At 36.8% G+C, this 15,659-nt stretch overlaps 1 protein-coding gene and 1 pseudogene across 18 annotated transcripts in view; both read right to left on the bottom strand.

Moving 5' to 3' along the window:
- The window catches only part of EIF4G3 (eukaryotic translation initiation factor 4 gamma 3), a 373,254-nt gene that overhangs the window by 110,260 nt on the left and 247,335 nt on the right, over positions 1–15,659 (bottom strand). For all 18 annotated transcript variants that reach the window (XM_077150955.1, XM_077150957.1, XM_077150961.1 and 15 more), the window contains 3 exons: positions 13,141–13,229; positions 8,696–8,942; positions 6,434–6,567 (listed from right to left, as the gene is read on the bottom strand). In XM_077150955.1, the coding sequence (XP_077007070.1) occupies positions 6,434–6,567; positions 8,696–8,942; positions 13,141–13,229 (470 nt within the window). The remainder of the gene's footprint in view (positions 1–6,433; positions 6,568–8,695; positions 8,943–13,140; positions 13,230–15,659) is intronic.
- On the bottom strand, positions 2,059–6,127 carry LOC143655055 (DNA replication licensing factor MCM6 pseudogene; annotated as a pseudogene).

Here is a 15,659-nt window from a genome sequence, read left to right as displayed (position 1 = left end):
ATCCTTGTCTTGTTCCTGATCTTAGGGGGAAAGTTTTCAATTTTTCCCCATTGAGGATGATATTAGCTATGGGTTTTTCATATATTCCCTTTATCATTTTAAGGTAGTTCCCTTGTATTCCTATCTTTTGAAGTGTTTTCAACAGGAAAGGATGTTGAATCTTGTCAAATGCCTTCTCTGCATCAATTGAGATGATCATGTGATTTTTATGCTTTGATTTGTTGATATGGTGTATTACATTAATTGATTTTCTTATGTTGAACCATCCTTGCATACCTGGGATTAATCCTACTTGGTCATGATGTATAATTCTTTTAATGTGTTGTTGGACACGATTTGCTAGAATTTTATTGAGGATTTTTGCATCTATATTCATTAGAGAGATTGGCCTGTAGTTTTCTTTTTTTGTAATATCTTTGCCTGGCTTTGGTATGAGGGTGATGTTGGCTTCATAGAATGAATTAGGTAGTTTTACCTCCGCTTCGATTTTTTTGAAGAGTTTGAGGAGAGTTGGTACTAATTCTTTATGGAATGTTTGACAGAATTCACATGTGAAGCCGTCTGGTCCTGGACTTTTCTTTTTAGGGAGCTTTTGAATGACTGATTCAATTTCTTTACTTGTGATTGGTTTGTTGAGGTCATCTATTTCTTCTTGAGTCAAAGTTGGTTGTTCATGTCTTTCCAGGAACCCGTCCATTTCATCTAAATTGTTGTATTTATTAGCGTAAAGTTGTTCATAGTATCCTGTTATTACCTCCTTTATTTCTGTGAGGTCAGTAGTTATGTCTTCTCTTCCATTTCTGATCTTATTTATTTGCATCCTCTCTCTTCTTCTTTTTGTCAATCTTGCTAAGGACCCATCAATCTTACTGATTTTCTCATAGAACCAACTTCTGGCCTTATTGATTTTCTCTATTGTTTTCATGTTTTCAATTTCATTTATTTCTGCTCTAATCTTTGTTATTTCTTTCCTTTTGCTTGCTTTGGGATTAGTTTGCTGTTCTTTCTCCAGTTCTTCCAAGTGGACAGTTAATTCCTGCATTTTTGCCTTTTCTTCTTTTCTGATAAAGGCATTTAGGGCAATAAATTTCCCTCTTAGCACTGCCTTTGCTGCATCCCGTAAGTTTTGATATGTTGTGTTTTCGCTTTCATTCGCCTCGAGGTATTTGCTAATTTCTCTTGCAATTTCTTCTTTGACCCACTCGTTGTTTAAGAGTGTGTTGTTGAGCCTCCACGTATTTGTGAATTTTCTGGCACTCCGCCTATTATTCATTTCCAACTTCATTCCTTTATGATCCAAGAAAGTGTTGTGTATGATTTCAATCTTTTTAAATTTGTTAAGACTTGCTTTGTGACCCAGCATATGGTCTATCTTTGAGAATGATCCATGAGCACTTGAAAAAAAGGTGTATCCTGCTGTTGTGGGGTGTAATGTCCTATAAATGTCTGTTAAGTCTAGCTCATTTATAGTAATATTCAGATTCTCTATTTCTTTATTGATCCTCTGTCTAGATGTTCTGTCCATTGATGAGAGTGGTGAATTGAAGTCTCCAACTATTATGGTATATGAGTCTATTTCCCTTTTCAGTGTTTGCAGTGTATTCCTCATGTATTTTGGGGCATTCTGGTTCGGTGCGTAAATATTTATGATTGTTATGTCTTCTTGTTTAATTGTTCCTTTTATTAGTAGATAGTGTCCTTCTTTGTCTCTTTTAACTGTTTTACATTTGAAGTCTAATTTGTTGGATATTAGTATAGCCACTCCTGCTCTTTTCTGGTTTTTATTTGCAAGAAATATCTTTTCCCAACCTTTCACTTTCAACCTATGTTTATCTTTGGGTCTAAGATGTGTTTCCTGTAGACAGCATATAGAAGGATCCTGTTTTTGAATCCATTCTGCCAGTCTATGTCTTTTGATTGGGGAATTCAGTCCATTAACATTTAGAGTTATTACTGTTTGGATAATATTTTCCTCTAACATTTTGCCTTTTGTATTATATATATCATATCTGACTTTCCTTCTTTCTACACTTTTCTCCATGTCTCTCTCTTCTGTCTTTTCGTATTTGACTCTAGTGCTCCCTTTAGTATTTCTTGCAGAGCTGGTCTCTTGGTCACAAATTCTCTCAGTGACTTTTTGTCTGAGAATGTTTTAATTTCTCCCTCATTTTTGAAGGACAATTTTGCTGGTTATAGGAGTCTTGGTTGGCAGTTTTTCTCTTTTAGTAATTTAAATATATCATCCCACTGTCTTCTAGCTTCCATGGTTTCTGCTGAGATCTACACATAGTCTTATTGGGTTTCCCTTGTATGTGATGGATTGTTTTTCTCTTGCTGCTTTCAAGATCCTCTCTTTCTCTTTGACCTCTCACATTCTAACTAGTAAGTGTCTTGGAGAACGCCTATTTCGGTCTAATCTCTTTGGGGTGCGCTGCACTTCTTGGATCTGTAATTTTAGGTCTTTCATAAGAGTTGGGAAATTTCAGTGATAATTTCTTCCATTAGTTTTTCTCCTCCTTTTCCCTTCTCTTCTCCTTCTGGGACACCCACAACACGTATATTTGTGCGGTTCATATTGTCCTTGAGTTCCCTGATACCCTGTTCAAATTTTTCCATTCTTTTCCGGATAGTATCTGTTTCTTTTTGGAATTCAGATGTTCCATCCTCCAAATCACTAATTCTATCTTCTGTCTCTTTAAATCTATCATTGTAAGTATCCATTGTTTTTTCCATCTTTTCTACTTTATCCTTCACTTCCATAAGCTCTGTGATTTGTTTTTTCAGTTTTTCTATTTCTTCTTTTTGTTCAGCCCATGTCTTCTTAATGTCCTCCCTCAATTTATCGATTCGTTTTTGAAGAGGTTTTCCATTTCTGTTCGTATATTCAGCATTAATTGTTTCAGCTCCTGTATCTCATTTGAACTATTGGTTTGTTCCTTTGACTGGGCCATATTTTCAATTTTCTGAGCGTGATCCATTATCTTCTGCTGGCGTCTGGGCATTTAGTCAGATTTCCCTGGGTGTTGGACCCCACAGGTTGAAAGATTTTTCTGTGAAATCTCTGGGTTCTGTTTTTCTTATCCTGCCCAGTATGTGGCGCTCGTGGCACACGTTTTTCTGCGGGTTCCACCAGTAAAAGGTGCCGTGGGTCCTTTACCTTTGGAAAACTCTCGCCGTGGGGGAGGTTCGCCATCCGAAGCGGCTTGGAAGAGTGCCAGCCAGCCCGGGGGTCCGAACGCGGGGAGGGTTGCCGGCCGCCACAGCCCGTGAGAGCGCCCAACCGAATTTCCTAGTCGGCCCGGGGCGCCAAACGTGGCGGGAGGGTGCCAGCCGCCGCAGCCCGGGAGAATGCACCGTTCCCAGTTGGACCGGGGAATCACGTATTTGGAATGGACCCCCCCGGTCACCGTTCTCCGCGGTCTGGGGATTTCCGACCCAACTCTCTCAGTTGGTCCGGGGGGCCTCGCGTGGTGGGGGCGCCAGCCGCTGCGGCCCAAGGGGACCGCCTGCTCAATTCTGCCAGCTGGCCTGGGAAGGAGGAAGGGAGGGACTCCAGCCGCTTGCCGTCCCGCCCAGGAAAGCCCGCACCCCTCGGTGATCTCACCAGAGCTGGTTCTCCCAGACAGTCAGCCGTTCCAGGATGGGGTACGCCGTCCCTTTGATCTCTGTCGTGGCTCCGGGAGCTGCTCTGTATCGTCTCCACTCCCCCAGTAGCTGTTCTGGAGGAGGAAAGGTGAGGGTGGCAAGGCTGTCGAGGACGGTGGCGGAGGAGCCGGTGAAGGCGGAAGAGGGCACGGTGGTGGTTGCACAGCCGCCGGAGTAGGCGGAGAAAACAGCAATAGTTTTCAAAGCACTCTTCAACAAGTAGTTACAGGACAGATTCCAGAGTTTGTCATGGGCTTATACCATCATCTCAGATTTTTTCAGCTAGTTGCTCCAGAACATTGGAGACTATACAGAATAAATATTTTTATCATCACAATCGACCTTCTTTTTTTCTTTTATGTGAAAAATAATATATATACAAAAAAGCAATAAATTTCAAAGCACAGCACAACAATTAGTTGTAGAACAGATTTCAGACTTTGGTACGGGTTACAATTCCACAATTTTAGGTTCTTACTTCTCGCTGCTCTAAGATACTGGAGACTAAAAGAAATATCAATTTAATGATTCAACAATCATAATTGTTTGTTAAACCCTATTTTCTCTGTATAACTCCACTATCACCTTTGATCTTTCTATCTAATTTTACGGGTATTTGGGCTATGCCAGTTAATTTTTCATGTTGGAAAGGGCCATCCGTTAATATGGGGTAGGGAGATGGAACTAGCTGATGTTGTGGAGAGGCTGGCTCCTTCGTATTTCAAGACTTATCTGGTCCAGGGACCCATCTGGAGGTTGCAGGTTTCCAGAAAGTTACCCTAGTATATGGAGCCTTTGTAGAGTCTTATATATGCCCTAGGCATTCTTTAGGATGGGCTGGAATGGTTTTGGTTGGGGTTTCTCAAGTTATGATAGGTAGCGATGTTTAACTGCAGCTTGCGTAACAGTGACCTCCAGAGGAGCCTCTCGACTCTATGTCAACTCTCTTAGCCACTGACACCTTATTTGTTACCCTTCTCTTCCTCTTTTGGTCAGGATGGCATTGTTGATCCCATGGTACCAGGGCCGGACTCATCCCTGGGAGTCATTTCCCATGCCACCAGGGAGACTTTCACTCCTGGATGTCACATAGGAGGGAGGGCAACGATTTCACTTGCAGAGTTGCACTTAGAGAGAGTAAGGCCACACCTGAGCAACAAAAGAGGTCCTCCAGAAGTAACTCTTAGGCATACCTACAGGTAGGGTAAATTTCTCCACTACATACATTGGTTTCACACCAAGCCTCAAGATCAAGGGCTTGACTATTGATTTTGGTATCTTTAATGTTTGACATAGTATCAGGGGTTTCCCCAGTGGCAAAGTTTAATAGTTTCATATTTTTTCTCCAATCCCTCAAGGGACTTTGTCAATACTTTTTGATTACGTGCTTATCTTGATTCATTTCAAAACACTTTCTCCCATTCTTACACAGTCATTTGGCTCTTAAAGCTCTTAGCTGTCTGTTCCTCATCTCTGAGCTCTTTCCCTCCAAACCGTGGGTTGGTCGGTCCAACACAGCAAGCAAGAAAGATCAGCCTATAAGAAAGGTCTCTAAGACAAACGGCCCAGCGTCCTCGAATGTGCTCTGTCTTATATCTTATATCAACACAACTGACATAAGAATCAGTTTCTGCACGTGTTCCTGGTGTGCTAAGCTTGGAGACAACAGGTACAAAAATCAGCATCCCTGTAAAGTCATACTCGTCACCAGCTTGAGGTAATTCCACAGCTTCAGCCCTCAAGATCACTTCTAAACTGAAGGGGATACTCCCTCTAGGAAGCTCAGCTTCAGTCTCTTGAATACAAGCGTTCTCAAAATCAACAAATCGCAACTTGTTTGTATCCAGCAAGAAACTCCTCCTGTTGGTACAAACTAGATTTCAGCAGATGTTCAGCTGTGTATATTTAAACTGCTATTCTACAGGCTTGATCACTGTCTGGCAGGAAAGTTATACTCACAAGCTCTGGGTGGACTAGGTGAGTCTGTACCACCTGCCCACTGATGCAAGTGAACTACCCAATTCTGGATGGAGTTCTCGAATTTTGTGTCTGGTAGACAGGTCTTGGAATGCAATATAAAAATCCCTGGCAGGAGGCTTCTCTATGGTCTTTAATGAAGGTTTTCAAAGCCCAACAGAGGTAAGGGTAAACTCTACAGAATTCCTCTAGTATGGTGGTGGAAAGTTGCTGGTTAAATTGCTCCAGGTCCACAAAACTCAGAACCAATGTGCTTTTCTCAGGATGAATCAGCTCCTCTGCTAATTGTAAGTACTTTATTTATTCATCGCTGCTCTGGAACTCCTCCAGAAGTCCAGGAACAGTTTCTGGCACTCCTTGGCCACCTCGTCATGGACTTTCAGGTGCTGGGAGCGAGCACCTGGCTATGCAACCAACATGAAGTCCATCACTGCCCAGTTCTGAGGAGCCACCACTGCCACCACACTCAAATTGTCACCATATTGAATTTTGCAAGTTCTTCCATCTATACAGTTTAGATGGAAAGAGTTCCATATCACTTTAGCCATATGTTTCAACAGACACATAATTTTCACACATCACTAAGCACTAACCATAGCAAGCAGAGTAAGAAATTGTAAAAATTCACCACTCAAATATGGTAGGTCCCAAGATTACTGTAATATACAGTAAACTAAAAAACAGAACAGTGTTTAGGGAAACTCTAATTCTTAAACATTATGCATACTGTTAAAACTTCACATATTTGCACTGATAGTTAAAGTCAATTTCCACCAAAAGGACCCTATTTTCTCTGAGGGTATCCCCTTACCTTGTCAAGAACAACATCACTGATAGGAGGCAAGCCCTCTGGCTTCTGTATACAAGCTGGCATGAACTGGAAGTCTAGCAGAAACTCCCTGTCATACTGCTTCTTGCCTTCATTATCAGCAGGCTTCCAGGATTCTAGAAAGAGGGATATTGGCAGACAACCGTCTCTCTCTATATATACACATAACTCGAGTAAGAGTACAAACCAGATTTCAATATTTACTTTATCTAGTTTTTAAACATATAAAAGGAAATACTAAACTACAGCCAGAAAACGTGACAAAAACTGTTTAAACTATCATTTGTTTTTTCCTCTCTTCTGGATACCTCTGGATAGTAAAATAATCTGAAGGAATTTGCTATAGCAACTACTTCATATACACATTAAGCAGCTTTCGGCCAGTGACATGTAATAATCCTCACAAAAAAATGACCAGGCTTTTAAATACCTCAGAAATTACAAATTTAATAATTTTCTCATTTTCATGGAAAAGGATATTTCTTTGATTATTTACTTGGAAATGTCATTTTAGAGGAAAAAAACACAAAATTACAAAAACAAGTATAAACTTAAGATTCTGAAGTTTTAACAGCTAGATAGAGAATTTTCTTCCCCACATGAAGTATCTAAAGAAAAGAAAATGTCCTTCCTTGCTGAGCCAATTACATGGGGAATGCACATATCTTTCTTCAAAAATGATGCCATTAAACTTACTCTTTGCCAATATTTTTAAGATGCATAAAAAAAATTGCCAGCACACAGCTTATCAGTTTATTTGCAATGTCTTATACTTAAAAAATAAATGCATAAATAAGCCTAATAATCAAATTTCTTCGTCTGTAAAACAGGGACCCTCACATCTGTCCTCAGGGGACTGCTGATTAGTCCATGTACGTAAAGCATCTGGCAGAATTTTTGACATTTATAATACGGCCACTTAAGTAAATCAGAGTAAAACCAGATACCATTATTTTTGCTATAGCTATCACTACCATTATAGTAAATTGGAAAATTTCCGGAAACTTTCATCAGAAAATAGTCACAATTTTTTTTTCTTTACAAAAACTTTCATCAAAATCAGGCCCCAAATCACTTCACTATAGTAGACTGATCTTCCTTTCTATTAGTGGTTTTAAATGTATAGGGCATAGTCCCACTGATGATGGTCTTTCAGAATTCTGCAGAAGGTTTCAACCAAATCCTTACTGTCTTTTATATTTATTAAAAAGTAAACATCTTACTGGTAAACTTTTTTCCAAGATTGCTGGTAGGTTTCACAGGGAGAAGAGGCAGTTAGTTGGTCAATTTACTTGGGGTCTATAGTTACATACTTTTTCCTTGCCAAACTGAAAGATTAAAAGCTACACAGTCCTAAAAATTACAATGTTTCAGCTCCCTGACGAAAAGACTGCTGGTGGTTAAAGTGTTTGGTAAACTGGGATATATGCCTCTATCTTTAAAAGCAATTTCAGTACAAGTCCTGAGGTTAAAAAAAAAAAAATTTACAATAGGATAACTTCACATGTTTTTGTAATGCTCATTAGCAACAGTTTAATGGTAGTGAAAAGATCAGTATATTAAGGAGAGTAAGTAATGTTTTTAAGTCTGATGCTTTACATTCAAACTCTATCTCATGGAAAGGTACTCCAGACCTGGTAGACTTAAGAAAAACATTTTACCTACTCCAAACTTTATATCAAAGGAACCACTTCTCACATATTCAAACCAAATTTCCCCATAAATCTTAATCAGGGTTTGTATAGAATTGGCACAGGAACATATTTGATGGTGTATTAAAGATGTTTTATGGTATGTCACATACTTCAAAGGGTATTTCCCATATAAAAGGTGCTCTATAACTCAGGCATACTGCTTCTGACTATCAGAATAAACAGTAGTTTCTGTCAAAAGAATTCAAGCTTGAGAAATTGCAAGCATCACTTCATCAAAAGACAAGGTCATGAATTAAAATGAATAAATTTAATTTCTCTTTATCAAATTCTACCATCTGACTCTGATTGATTCCTTTGCCAGCTGTTCTTCTAATGACACTAAGAGCAGAATACTGGCAAGAGCTATCACTTTCACCAACACAGAACTCTCTGGATTCGCTGGGCACTTTAACTCATGCCTGCTGAGCTATTCTGTAAAGATCACACTATGGTATTTCTCCTCCATCCAGTGTCTCTCCATGAAAAGGCAACATTTCTCTAAGATTGCAACAAAATGAAGAGGTACACAGGAAAGAAGGGATAAACTTACCTGGCTTAAAGGGAAATGTGACCCCATCACCAGAACTATCGGTGGAGCCTGAGTTAGCATCTATTCCTTCACCCTCAGAGACACTGTCAGCACCATTACGCACAGGCTCAGCTTCTTCTCCATTTTCTTCCACAGCCTTCACTTTTTTTAGATTAGAGGGGTCTCTATCAGGATGAAACCCTTGGCTCATTTTATCCTGTTCAGACTCAAGTACTTTGTCACCTGAGAGCTCCTCTTCAGCTTTAGACTAAAGCACAAATGAACACAGAAGTTATATATATTTTTTACTATGTATAAATATGCACGAAGAACAATTAATTATCACCTCCAAAAAGCATAGAAAGCATGTCACTCAAGATAAAGGTGTCTGTGCTCAGCATATGGTACCAGAATGCTTGTTTATTTAAAACACTTTTCTAATCTCACCGCCTGGGATAGGTACACAATTCTAATGGCTACCGAAATACTTTAACATGACTAATGAAACCCAAAAATACCAAAGGCTAGAATGGAAAGAACTGCTAATCCTTGGAACCTGATGGACATGAAAGAGTCCTAGCTGGAAGTCTAAAACAAGCATTCCTACCCTTGCCACTAAAGCGCAGCAAATATAACAAGGAACACTTAGGGGGTATTTTATACTGTCCTCTGGCTGTGAAAAAGAAACGGTGAATTCCTTAAAATATCTCAGTCTTACATAACTATGATTATCTCTCATTTTATAAGGAGGCCATTTTCTAATTCAAATCTATTTTTTGTTTATTGATTCTTAGAATTCTGAGGCTGTGATATTATTTAAATCATATATAGAAAAAAGCTTTGAATATTCCTCTAGGGTGAAATCTAGATTTTGGTTCATTCATTATTACTATTATTTTTTTGGGGGGTGCATGGTCTAGGAATCAAACCTGGATCTCCTGTATCAAAGGTGAGCTTCTACCACTGAACCACCTGTGCACCCCATTATACCTATTTTTAAATGACAAAAAAGTATTGATGCTATTTACTAGATTATTTTTGACCGTCTCAGTTTCAAATACTAAACAAAAATAGATTTTTCAAGGGCCATATCAACCATTAAAACATGTTGATGTTTAAAAATTCTCTATGATTTAAAATTCTCCAGGACTTAAAATTCTCCATGAACTCTGAGTGACTCTTTTTTGATGATGAGTAAATGCACTGAAAACAATCCTTTGGAAGAAGTACTCAGATGAAAGAGGCATTCCAATCGATAAATTCACACTAGAGGAAGAGCCAAAAAGTGGGGCTGGTTCAACAGAGGACATATGAATCAGGAGTGGTTCAACTCAGTTGATAAATGAAATTGTTTTGAAAAAATATTTAGTGATAAGTTCTACTTTGTTCTACAGGTGAAGTATTAGATATAATACTAGAAAATTTTCTTCTATCATACATTAGAATATGGTTCTGGAAAAGACACTAAATTTTAAAATGCTATTAATAGAAACACGGTTTTTAGGATTGTTTCCAACAATGGAAATAAAAAGTTCATGGAAATATGCACAAACAACGCACACACACACACAGACACACACCCATGGGAAGAGACAGTGTATGAACATCAAAAGAAAGAAAGATAAAGTTTCAAGAAAATGGAGCCTGGAATTTATTTTTTATAAAACATGATAGAAAATTGACACCTTTTAAACTTTGACACAAAAATCAACCAAGTTTGAATCATGAATCAATGGCCTCACTTTTAATAGTCCATACTCTATTCTCTAAATTAATAATGACTTTGTAAATATCATCAAATAGTTAAAGAAACGGTGACTAAAAAAATCATTAGTAATTTGGGATATCTAAGAAATGGTACTTAAAACCAAACTTATTAACATAAAGAGGATCACCACATTATGTAATTATATAGTATTCTATCTCAGAACCTATTAATCATGAAAATTCTAATTGTAGAAAGGAAATATAGTGAATTCTATTCTTCACACCTAAAAATCAACAACAGACAATCCAATGCAAATAAGTAGAGGATGTATTACCTGGAAATTTAATTTCTAATGAAAAAAAGTATAAATAAACTTGTTCATGGATAACAAATCATAATTCAGGGAACCAAGAAAGACTGAGGTATCTGAGGCACACAGCTATGAGGACTACTTCAAGGAATCCATAAAAAGATCTGAAATCAATATTTATGACGAGTATTTGTCTTTCATCAGGATTCAACTAGTTTGAAAGTAATCTAGTAGTTCCTAAATTGTTTATTCAAAAAACCAGATTGAAGAAAGTACCGTATTGGTTGGACTTCAAGGTGAAAATTTTATAGGAATCTATCAAAAGAGTAATTTATTTGACAAAATTGCCTACTTATTAATATAGTGAATTTTTAAAGTACTAGAAAATAAAATGAACTATTATGTAAGCAATGATTGATGAAATGTAGTCATCCTAAAATTTTTAAACAAATTTTAAGATGCATTGATCAGAAATCTGAACATAAACCATTCTTCATGTAATCTTTCTAGGCACTAATGTAAAGAATTTTATAAAATAAATATTTTCAAAGATTTAACAACCCAGTATTATAACCCAAAATAGGCTGACACCTGAAAAACAGTACTTTAAAGGCTGAGAAAATTATCTACAGAAAGGGAGTAGTTTCATTGGTGGAAATGAAGACAATGGCATCCAATATTTACTAAACTACCCAAAATAACAAATGTTCAATTTTAGGAAAGGCAAGGAACTCAGATTTCTCAAAATAGTCTATGTAAAGGACCAAATACTTCTAAATTTTATTTTTAAATAATAAGGTTAAGAAGAAAGTAATTGGTACAAAATGAGTCAAAACATCTCTCATATTTGAGAATTAACAACCTAGAGCAGGTTTTATCAAACCAGGGTAAATCTGGCTCACCTCCTGTTTTGTACAGCCCACAAGGTAAGAATGGTTTTTACATTTGTGATGGTTGGAAAAAAATCAAAATAAGAATACTAGATGACACGTGAATATTACATAAATTTTTAAAGTTTCAGGGTCCATCAAAAGTTTTGTTGGAATACAGCCATACTCATTTGTTTATGTATTTTCAATGGCTGCTTTTCAGTTATAGCAGCAGAGTTGAAAAACTGTGCTCATATAACCCACAAAAGTGAAAATATTTACAATTTGCTCTTTAAAGAAAAAAGTTTGCTGACCCTTGACCTAAAGAATAGAATGGATATTTGAAGGGATACAATTTGGGGCTTACACATTTAAGATTCAATAATGCTTAAAAATCTAGCCATAGGGCAAAGGAGCACAAAGTATAACAGAAGAAAATGAAAACAAGGTATTTGATTCTAAAGAGAATTCAGCCTGTGAAGCTCTTAAAACCATACCAGGAATGTACGCGATTTCCCTGCCTCAGGAGGGTATTTTATTCTCTGTAGGAGCAACATTTTCTTGATCAGCTGCAAGAGGAATGCAGTAACTAGTTTCACCTCTGTAACTTACTGCCAATTCTTACCCCCTGATAATGACAATGAAATCAAACCCAAGCAACATTTGGTGGTTGCTATGGGATTAACTGTGACATCAACAGAGCATTATGTGAGAGCAGTGAAAAGACAGGGAGAAGTAATAAAGAGGTACTGTTAGCTGCCTGAAGAGGGTAAAAATTGTAACTAGGTAGAAAAATCTTATGAAGTAAATGCATTTAAAGTCCCATTAAGAATATTTCTATATTTTGAATTAGTATTTTAAATATTCAACAAAAATTATTTTAATAAAGTAGGTTTTGGAAGAGTTCAAAATGTAAAAAAGGTTAATATTGCTTATACTATTCTTCATTTATAAGCTTTAGTAACATTACACTAAGGAGGTTTGGATTACAGACTAGGATATTGTTAGAGCAATCCTCAGGACCAAATCTGCCCTTGTTTCTTCTTCACAATGTCTACTAGATCTGGTATGCTGTAATTTAAAATATAATGTTATTTTGTAACATTATTTCAGATAGACAAACCACATGAGAAAAAGTTGTTAATGGGACACTGAAAGATGATGTGAAATGACATTTTCCTAAAATGTATCTGTTCATTTCTACCACTGTTGCCAATGGAGATTTTTTTATAACGTTTCCATTATTGTTTACCAGATTAGTCTTTCCACCAAGTTAATACAAAAATAAGTGCAACTGGGGAGAGGGGGGAGGTTGACGAAAAGTTAAACAACCCACATTTTTGCCATTTCAAAAAAGATAATTTGAAAGAGACAAGAATCAAATGAAATTAGACATGGTGTTAAAAATCAGAATAAAATTCTGCTGTATAAGGACTTAAAAAAATCAGTCTCTGACTTTGATATATCAAATTTTGATTGGAAAACATTATCTTGAGAGAGTGGAACAAATCCACACCTTTTATGAAAATGGCACTACTGATCTGAAGATGAGCCACAGAGATTTACTGCCTTCCCTTACCTCCAATTCTGCCTCTAACACCTCTTCAGTGGTTCGGGTCCAATCTTTTGGTTTCTTCCACGTCTTTGGTGCAGTTATAGCTGTTTGAGCTGAAAAACAAGATCTATCCTGTTACTTGTCACAGCACAAGACATGTTGGGAAATATTAGCTCTAAACTATACCGGTAGTTAAATTCAGCAGAACAAAAAAGGTCTTCACTCATACCCAAGAGATAGCTGGATAATAAGGGGAATAATTATATAGATTATATAGCCCAGAGACAACAATGGCAAACATCTTAGGCACAAATTGTTCTCATCAGCTCATATAGCCTTCCAGCCAGACACCAGGATTCCTCTTATTTTATGGTAATACATATCTGGGCATATAATGGAGTATAAAATTCTGTAAATGGGCTTTAAAAAAAAATCAGTCTCTGAATTTGATATATCAAATTTTACAAAAGAAACTGTCCTGTGAGCCAATTCTAGACCTGGATCTGCTTCTATTAACTGATTGTGTGATCTTTAAAAAGTCACTTCTCAAGCCTCTGCAATCAACTACAAAGTGTAAGAGTGAGATTAGATGACATCTAAGTTTCCTTTAAGCTATAAACAAATTATTAAGTTTAGGATTCTGTTTTTGGAAAGTATTCTAGACAACAAAAGAACATAGATACGATTTCATCAGACAGGCAGCACTTTTAAACATTCAGCAGTCATCGCAAATCAATAGCAGTGGTCTAGCATTTCACACTGTAGGGGTGAAAATTTAAAAAGAAAATAGAGAAATTTTCATGAATTATACTCTGCATTTAATATTGAACACATAAAGGACTTTTAAAAAATTCATTTGGCTACAAATTCCACAGAATCACTTATTCACACATGGATGCACAATTTAAAGACAAATTAACCACAAAAAGTAAATAAAAGATATTAAAAGAATTCTACAGAAGGCAATGAGTCAACAGACAGGGTGACGTGTTACAGACAGATGGGCAAAGAAAGACCATTCAACGCAGACATCATCAAAAATAAGCAGGAAGGTAAAGTAATATCTGAACTGACTATGTGAATACAAGATTATTCACCGAGACTAATCCAAACAATCTGGTTCGATCTTAAATCTTTTTCAAAAGAACAATAGACTATGAACACGCAAAATTGTTCTTGGGAAGAAGGAAAAGGAAACATTTTAACACTTTTCTTCTCAAAATTACTGCAACAACAGAAATAAATGCCCTGTAAATCTCCTTTGTAAATTGTAAATCAATTCTTTATTCTTCCCTTAAGGGACCATAATAAATAAGAAAACATTATTAGACCAACTATTACTCTTCCTTTTTGGTCCATTTAAGGCAAACAATTTTTTAAAGTATAAAACAAGATTGTGGAAACTGTGGGTGGGTTTAACTTTAGACTGTCCAACAGACATACTGAATACGTATGCTACCTTTTCTATAGTTGCTTATTTTTTAATGCATCTTTTCATTTTATATAACCAATCTGTTTTATGTGCATCTCTCCACAATCCTAGGGATTTTAATTCTGCTTCCAAAGCAGAATCCTCTTAAGAATTACCGATTTTGGGAAACCTGTATATTTATTTTTAATTAGAGAACCTGTAGGTTTACAGAAAAATCATGCATAAAATACAGAGTTTCCATATACTACCATATTATTAACACTTTGCATTAATGTTCATGAAAGGACATTTTGATAATTATACTATTAACTATATTCCATCGTTTACAATAGGTTCGTTATTTGGACAGCCCATTTTTAAAAAATTTTTATTCTAGTAACATACAATCTAAAATTTAACAGTACTGTTAATTACATTAATATTGTTGTGCTACCCATCACCACCATCTATTACCAAAATTTTACAAAATACTCAAAAAGATACTCCAGAATTTAAGCATTAACTCCCCATTCCCTCCCCCTCCCCCACTCCTGGTAACCTATAATCTAAATCCTGACTTTGTGTTTGCTTATTCTAATTATTTCATATCAGTGCTATCATACAGTATTTGTCTTTTTTTTTTCAGTATTTGTCCTTTTGTGTCTAGCTTATTTCTCTCATTATGTATCAGAACCTCCTTCCTTTTCCTAGCTGAATAATATTCCACTGTATGTATATAGGACAAGAGGATCAGCCCAAGACAAATAGAAGTACAGGGTCCTTTCTTGTCGTATCTGAGCTGACATGGATCCAGAGCCTGGGCACCTGCTTTTTCTCCTGGTTTTGTGTCTGCTAGAGGTATTAGGAATTCCCAGTTTATAGTTCACAGGAGTTTGAGTGAAACCCCCCTCTATTTCCTTTGAAATAGACATCCCCATCCTAGGTACTCCTTTAAGTGACTTCAAGTAAGTCATCTTTTGTTGCAGGTCCTTTCAACTTAATTGTTTCTCACACTGTTCCAGTGTAAGCAAGTGCCTTCACTATCCTTGGGACAAACTCTGGGAAGGCCAGCAGGAGATATGTTCATTGGTATGGTCTCTCAGACCTCTACCTAATAGATTGGCATTGACAT

Source organism: Tamandua tetradactyla, chromosome 2, assembly GCF_023851605.1.
Source record: "Tamandua tetradactyla isolate mTamTet1 chromosome 2, mTamTet1.pri, whole genome shotgun sequence".
Lineage (NCBI taxonomy): Eukaryota > Metazoa > Chordata > Mammalia > Pilosa > Myrmecophagidae > Tamandua > Tamandua tetradactyla.
The sequence above is the reverse complement of the archived record's forward strand: the minus strand, read 5'-3'. Positions and strand labels throughout refer to the sequence as shown.